Raw genomic sequence first — 7,500 nt, forward strand, 5'->3', positions numbered from 1 at the left:
GTAGGTCTCATGCAGGTCAGGTTAGGTATACTCCTGCCACTGCCCATGACCAAGGCCCTGGCCTCAGGCGCTGCACTGAGGCTGCCCACTGCTCCTAAGTGGCTAGGATGGGTCAAATGTAGAGGACAAACTACTCCATGTGGTCAATAAAGCACAACTTAAACATAAACTTAAACTGTCTGAGCTCTTCACTGGCCAATAGAACAGTTTCTCTAAGCTCTTCACTAGCCAACAAAACAGTTTCTCTCTTAGCTCTTCACTAGCCAACAAAACAGTTTCTCTCTTAGCTCTTCACTGGCCAACAGAGGAGTTTCTCTCTGTTTGAGCTCTTTACTGGCCAATAGAACAGTTTCTCTCTAAGCTCTTCACTGGCCAACAGAGCAGTTTCTCTCTTTTTGAGCTCTTCATAGGCCGATAGAACAGTTTCTCTCTGTTTGAGCTCTTCATAGGCCGATAGAACAGTTTCTCTCTGTCTGAGCTCTTTACTGGCCAATAGAACAGTTTCTCTCTGTCTGAGCTCTTCACTGGCCAATAGAACAGTTTCTCTCTGTTTGAGCTCTTCACTGGCCGATAGAACAGTTTCTCTATGCTCTGTGCAGGGCAGTGTGGGCCGCCCTCAGATCTCCGCTGCTCACACAGGTACGCTGGACAGGTAAGAACAGAGCCGATCAGACAGAGAGCAGCAGCTCCACACTCAAGCTGCTCTGAACTGGGGGAGTCCTCCACACAGGCTGCACGGGGGCAGGGCCACTGAAGGGGACAGGTACAGGTCTGACTGCCCGTACGAATTACATTTCACTTTCAGGTTACCGATGACGATGCACTGCACCGACACAGGGATTGGGCAGGTTCAGTAACCTATCACAGGCCTTCAGGACCGGCTGGCTGCTAACCAGAACTAGATGGGGGTGAAGAGCCCATTTTTGGAGGGAGAGCCTGAACAGCGTGAAACGATCCACATGTGGCTGAAATGCATTGAAACGTTACACTAATCCAGCATTACATTTATCCAGTGGTCAGAGTTAATTATCCCTCAGTGGTCAGTACAGTTATGATATCTAGCACGTAGTACACTAATCCAGCATACGTACAGTTATCCTCAGTGGTCAGACAGTTTAAACGTTACACTAATCCAGCACAATATCCCGGTAGACGTAACGTTGATATCCTCAGTGGTCAGACAAACGTTATAATCACGTACAGCTATCATGCACATAACGCACTAACCAACGTACGCTTATCCTCAGTGGTCAGACAGTTTAAACGTTACACTAATCCAGCATACGTACGCTTATCCTCAGTGGTCAGACAGTTTAAACGTTACACTAATCCAGCGTACGTACGCTTATCCTCAGTGGTCAGACAGTTTAAAGGTTACACTGATCCTCAGCGTACGTTCAGAAGACCCATCCTGCGACCTTACCGGACTTTCTTGCCCTGTTCCGCCAGTATCTTCACCAGTTCAGCGATGGGGTACTGGGCCTTGGCAGCGCAAAGACCGTAACCTGGGGAACGAGAGACACCTTCAGTGATGGACAGCGAGGAATTACATAATCAAAAAGTTTATTAAAAAAATAAAATAACCCAGAGCCCCACTAAAAAGAAGGAAACATGGGAACATTGCGTCTTTTTTCTTTCTTTCTTTGCACAGAATGCAATTTCTAGCCGATAAGGTGGGAGTCTATGCAGCAGCACACGCAATCGCACGCACACACATGCACACACACATACACACACACGCACGCATGCACGCACGTGTACACACCCACACACGCACGCGCACACGCGCACACGCACACACACATATACACACACGCACGCATGCACGCACGCGCACACACGCACACACATGCACACACATCACACACGCACGCATCCGCACCACACACACACACGCGCGCCGCACACACACACGCACATACACCAGCACACACCAACACACACACGCACGCATGCACGCACGGACACCCACAGCACCACAAAGGCCATCAGACACACATATACACACACGCACGCATGCACGCACGCGCACACACGCACACACATGCACACACACATATACACACACGCACGCATGCACGCACGCGCACACACCCACACACGCACGCGCGCGCGCACACGCACACACGCACATACACACACGCACACGCAATCGCACGCACACACGCACACGCACACGCACACGCGCACACGCACATGCACATGCACACAGAGGAACGAGGGAACAAAGGCTGATTCCACATTAAGGGCTTCATTCCAGACATTTCAGAAAGAATCATTCTGAATACACATTTCCCTTGGATTCTACCCTCCCAGTGAAGAATGAAGGCCTCATGCAGACTCTGTGTGTTTAGCATTAAACCACCGAAAGAATGACCCGCTCTTCCCTTTAAAAGAATGCCTGAATAAACCTTTCCAATATTACAGAAATAACCAATAAGTTCCACTTTCTGGACAGGATTGCACTGCCAGGGAGAATGTGACTACGGGCTTTGGCACTCTGGAAGTGAAACGCAAATAGATAGCGACATAGCTCAGAAGGTAAGAGCGTTTGTCTGGCAGTCGGAGGGTTGCCGGTTCGATCCCCCTGCCCTGGGCGTGTCGAAGCGTCCCTGAGCAAGACACCTAACCCCTAATTGCTCCCAACGAGCTGATTGGTACCTTGCATGACAGCCTTTCACCGTTGGTGTGTGAGTGTGTGTGTGTGAATGGGTGAATGAGAGGCATCAATTGTAAAGCGCTTTGGATAAAAGTGCTATATAAATGCAGTCCATTTACCATTTACCACTTACCATTTTAGACAGTTCAAATAAACAGAATCACTGACCTATGGCGATGAGAGGTATGAATGCTGAACTACGGACACAACTAGCCACCGTGATTTTTACACACAAACACACTGGTGGAGATCAAAAAACGCGTTTCTGATAACCTTACAAACTAGCCTCAGCCCCCTCCCTACCACTTCAACTCTGGAAATGAAACGGTCGATGGATCATATAGGTGCAATAAACAAACACCCATAAAAAAACAAACGTCTCAGAAACCGAATTTGAGAAAATCTTTCAGTCTGTTTAGAGCAGCAGAGTCCAGTGTAATGTTTAGGATATTACCTGTGGTGATGTTGTGAAGTTTAGAGTTTTACCTCATGTGATGATGTAATGTTTTGGGGTTTTACCTGGGGTGATGATGTAATGGTATAGGGCTTTACCTGGGGTGATGATGTAATGGTTTGGGGTTTTACCTGTGGTGATTATGTAATGGTTTGGGGTTTTACCTGTGGTGATAGTGTAATGGTATAGGGTTTTACCTGTGGTGATGATGTAATGGTTTGGGGTTTTACCTGTGGTGATAATGTAATGGTATAGGGCTTTACCTGGAGTGATGATGATGTTGCTGGCGTCCCTGATCATTTCCACAGTCTGGTCCACGTTGACCTCTGTGTGGGTGCCGGTGATCTCCATGGGCTTGCCTGTCCCCGTGGAGGACGTCCCGTAGCCCCCCAGGATCACGTTGGCCAGAGACCGGTTCATGGCCTGGGGGGGGCAAGCGGATCACAGAGTAAGTCCAACACCCGCGGGGGGGGGGGGGGGGGGGGTTTCCACATGCGCTCAGCTCACTGAAGAGCTATCAGCTCCAAACTCTGATCTCCTTTCCAAAGTATATTTTCCAAGACTTCAGTATTGCTGCCAGAACCTCAGTGTCTAAACGGTAAATCAACAGTAAGAGTGCCTCCTAGTGGTCAAAGATAAAAAAGCATGCAAGATTTCCGACACTAGGTTTACATTTCTGCCACACTGTGAAATATGCTGCAAAGGGATTGACTCACTGGACCAAGAAACTACATACAGCTGAAGGACAGTTTTAAAAAAGTGGAAAATAAAATGTCATGTCAAACAAAATCCTGAAAATCAATCACAAGATATAAACTTCACTGTAAATTTGGAATCCTGGGAAACAGGGTGGTTTGTGATCTCCGGCCAAACATGGCAGAATCTTCTGAGGGGGGCAGGGAATAAACGTGTATCAGCGTCCTGTACGTGAGTGCATATCACACAGGCAAGTAAATGGTAAATGGACTGCATTTATATAGCGCTTTTATCCAAAGCGCTTTACAATTGATGCCTCTCATTCGCCAGAGCAGTTAGGGGTTAGGTGTCTTGCTCAAGGACACTTCGACATGCCCAGGGCGGGGTTTGAACCGGCAACCTTCCGACTGCCAGACAATCGCTCTTACCTCCTGAGCTATGTCGCCCCTAAGTGTGTGTAAGTGTGCAAGCGGATGTGTGTGTGTGCATGTGTGCTTGTGCGTGCATGTGTGTTTGTGCATGTGTGTGTGCGTGTGTTTGTGATTGTGATACGCTCTGCATCAAGCCTTTTGATTCTGTCCGAGACATTTAAGGTGTGAAATTCAGAATTCAGAAATAAGGTCTGGATTTCCTGCCTAGACAGGAGACCTCCTTGTAGCCTCAGTCACAACCGCGGTTACAGTCGTGATCGCGGTCACAGTCACGGTAGCGATCGCGGTGGTGGGCGTGGTCGAGGTGGCGGATGCTCACCACACACATGATGTAGGACAGGATGGCGCCGGACGAGCCAATCAGAGCCCCCACGATGGTCAGCAGGTTGTTGTTGAGCAGGAAGCCCTCGGCACATAGAGCCCAGCCGGAGTAGCTGTTCAGCACCGTGATCACCACCGGCATGTCTGCACCCCCGATCGCCGCGGTGAGGGTCAGACCCGAGGGGGGCGGGGAGGGGAGGGACGGGGGGGGGGGGGCAGAGAGGGGGGGGGGCAGAGAGGGAGGGGAGGAGAGGGACGGGGAGGGGAGGGACGGGGGGGGGGAGAACAGGAGAGGAGCAGCGAGAGGGAGAGGGGAAGAAACGCAGAGTGTATTAGCGGGAGAGGTGGGGGCTGTGGGGGTCTTTGGAAGGGGCTGTGGAAAACTGAATTGCAGATATCGTTACAGCCATCAAGCGTACCGGAGCTCAGCAGCTCAACTGCGACGTGTTGACAACTGGCCTCAGATTCCCGTTAATCCCTCCCAGAAGCCCACACTTCCTGCTCCAACGCGTCACCCTGAGCAACGTAGTGACAGGATTACATCTCCCGAAAACACACGAAACGTGCCCAAAACCACACCGCCAGCTCACTGAAGCCACTAATCTCCACCCGACAGGGGTCTGTGAAGAGGTTTCAAAACCGCAGAACAACATGCACTGCATCACGTTAAAAACAAGGAATCCGATCCGCAGAAAGAAAGCCAGGCGTCTCGTGTCCAGACTCAGTTCCTGTGCGGCTCTGTTTAACGCGCGGCGTGTTTGTCAGAGCGGGGTATCCCTTTCGCTCGTCTCTGATGTGACGCGAGGCTCAGACGCCAGGATCACGTCCCCACAATCGCACTCCGCTGGCGACGGGGGCGGGAGAAACCCAGCTCCTCCAGATTACGCACCGAGGCGCCTGATCAAAGGAGCGGCTTCAGCGGTATCGGATCGCCCGTTAGGGGCCGCGGGTGGAGCTCAGCTTCCAGCGGAGACGGATAGCGGTGTCAGCGTCTGCCCCCGCACAAACTGCTCACCCGCACAAACCGCATCGGCCGGCCGCGCCAGCACTCGCATACCGGCCAGAATAAAATACGGGCCGTGTCCTCTGCTCTACACGCAACGGCTCGAGACGTGTGCCTCTGCCTCTCGGACGCCGCTCTGGCTGCTGCTCACGCGCTCCAGAGCTCTGGCCCGCACAGCGAAACGTGTCCTCTGCTCTACCGCACGCGCGCGCTCCTGGCCTGCACTACCGCACGTGTGCGCTCCTGGCCTGCTCGTCTGGAGATGACCGCACAGCGAAAATCAAACGGACAAACGGACGCAGAAAACCGCAACACCCACGAGCCAGCGGGAGAGCGGGAGGGAACTTCCTGTATGTTCATCACCTCCCCAGTCTGATACAGTAATTTACGCCATCATACACACCAGCTGCACGCACAGACTGTAAGCTACATTCACCACATCATCAGCATGTCACCAACAAGCCACAGAGGCCCATCAATAAGTGTAATGTTGACCTAACCAAACAGAAATCAGTACTGCAATTAAAGAATGTTCCAGAATAGCCCATCTTTACACTGATAGAACTACAGCTTTTTCCAAAAGGCTCATTCCACCACCAGGTGGCGGAACAGACAGGAGACGTGACCTGGAAGTGCCGTTACACAGGGGGGAGGAGCCAGATGCCCACAGGTAGCACAACAAGCGGTCTGGTAGGTGTGTAGGCTGAGACCTCTGCAATGAGTGAGCAGCAGCAGTCCAGACAGGATCAGTGCTGGATTAAGAGGTTCAGCAGGTGGGGAGGAGATCACTGGATGCAGAAGATGTTCATATCCCAGTGCCCCACGAATTAATGTGGGGGGCAGGCTTGGCGTTGGGGCACATGGAGGCTGGGGGCAGGGCACCGTGAGGCAGAGGGCGGGGCACAGAGAGGCTGGGGGCGGGGCACTGTGAGGCAGGGGGCGGGCACATGAGGCGGGGGGGGCACAGGGAGGCTGGGGTGGGGCACGGCGGCAGGGGCGGGGGCACCGTGAGGCAGGGGCAGGGCACAGGCAGGCTGGGGGCGGGGCACCGTGAGGCAGGGGCGGGGCACAGGCAGGCTGGGGGTGGGGCACCGGGCGGCAGGGGGCGGAGCACATGGAGGCTGGGGGCGGGGCACAGGCAGGCTGGGGGAGGGGCACAGGGAGGCCGGGGGCAGGGCACCGGGCGGCAGGGGGCGGACACAGGCAGGCTGGGGGTGGGGCACAGGCAGGCTGGGGGCGGGGCACAGGCAGGCTGGGGGCGGGGCACAGGCAGGCTGGGGGCGGGGCACAGGCAGGCTGGGGGCGGGTTCTCACCATGACAGCAGAGAGGGCGGAGACGGAGCCCAGGCAGGTTATCCCCGTGGTGTAACTGGGGTCCAGCATGTAGGGGATCATCCCCCCCACACTGGCAGCCATTAGAGTGGCATTCAGGGCGTGGCGGCCGGGCAGCATGAGAGGGGCGGAGCTCAGCATACCTGCGGGGGGGGGGGGGGGGGGGGGGGGAGAGAGGGGGGGGAGGGGGGGAGAGCCTTTCAATGAAATTCAAAATATATCCATGAATTAATTTTTCTAATTCAGCCAACTTGAATTTGACTGCCTCGCAAGCATGAATGAAAAGTATATACCGTACAGACGTAGTTACAACCCTGTATCGTAACCGTTCAGTGACACACTTTCTATTTGCTAAAATACGGTACGCACAAAGGGAGGTTTTCAAAATGACTTCTTTAAAAAAAAAAACCCACTTCAACAGAAATGCTAATGTTTGGGTGCCTTCCAAGCCTCAAAATAACAAAACAAAATAAAGAATCTAAAAAAGGAAAGCAGCGCTAATCTGTTAGGCAGGCTTCTCAGCGAGGGAGGGGTAATCTGCTCCAGCTTCCGGGAGTGGAGAATGACGGGGGGGCCGGGGGCCTAATGAGGGCCTAATTCACTC

The 7,500-nt window shown here is 53.2% G+C and overlaps 1 protein-coding gene across 3 annotated transcripts in view; it reads right to left on the reverse strand.

Moving 5' to 3' along the window:
- nnt (nicotinamide nucleotide transhydrogenase) overlaps window positions 1-7,500 on the reverse strand; it is a 39,933-nt gene that overhangs the window by 7,068 nt on the left and 25,365 nt on the right. For all 3 annotated transcript variants that reach the window (XM_064308837.1, XM_064308840.1, XM_064308838.1), the window contains exons 16-19: window positions 6,878-7,039; window positions 4,560-4,738; window positions 3,377-3,536; window positions 1,424-1,505 (exon numbers count right to left, since the gene is read on the reverse strand). In XM_064308837.1, the coding sequence (XP_064164907.1) occupies window positions 1,424-1,505; window positions 3,377-3,536; window positions 4,560-4,738; window positions 6,878-7,039 (583 nt within the window). The remainder of the gene's footprint in view (window positions 1-1,423; window positions 1,506-3,376; window positions 3,537-4,559; window positions 4,739-6,877; window positions 7,040-7,500) is intronic.

The sequence above is a fragment of the Anguilla rostrata genome, chromosome 14 (genome assembly GCF_018555375.3).
Source record: "Anguilla rostrata isolate EN2019 chromosome 14, ASM1855537v3, whole genome shotgun sequence".
Taxonomy (NCBI): domain Eukaryota; kingdom Metazoa; phylum Chordata; class Actinopteri; order Anguilliformes; family Anguillidae; genus Anguilla; species Anguilla rostrata.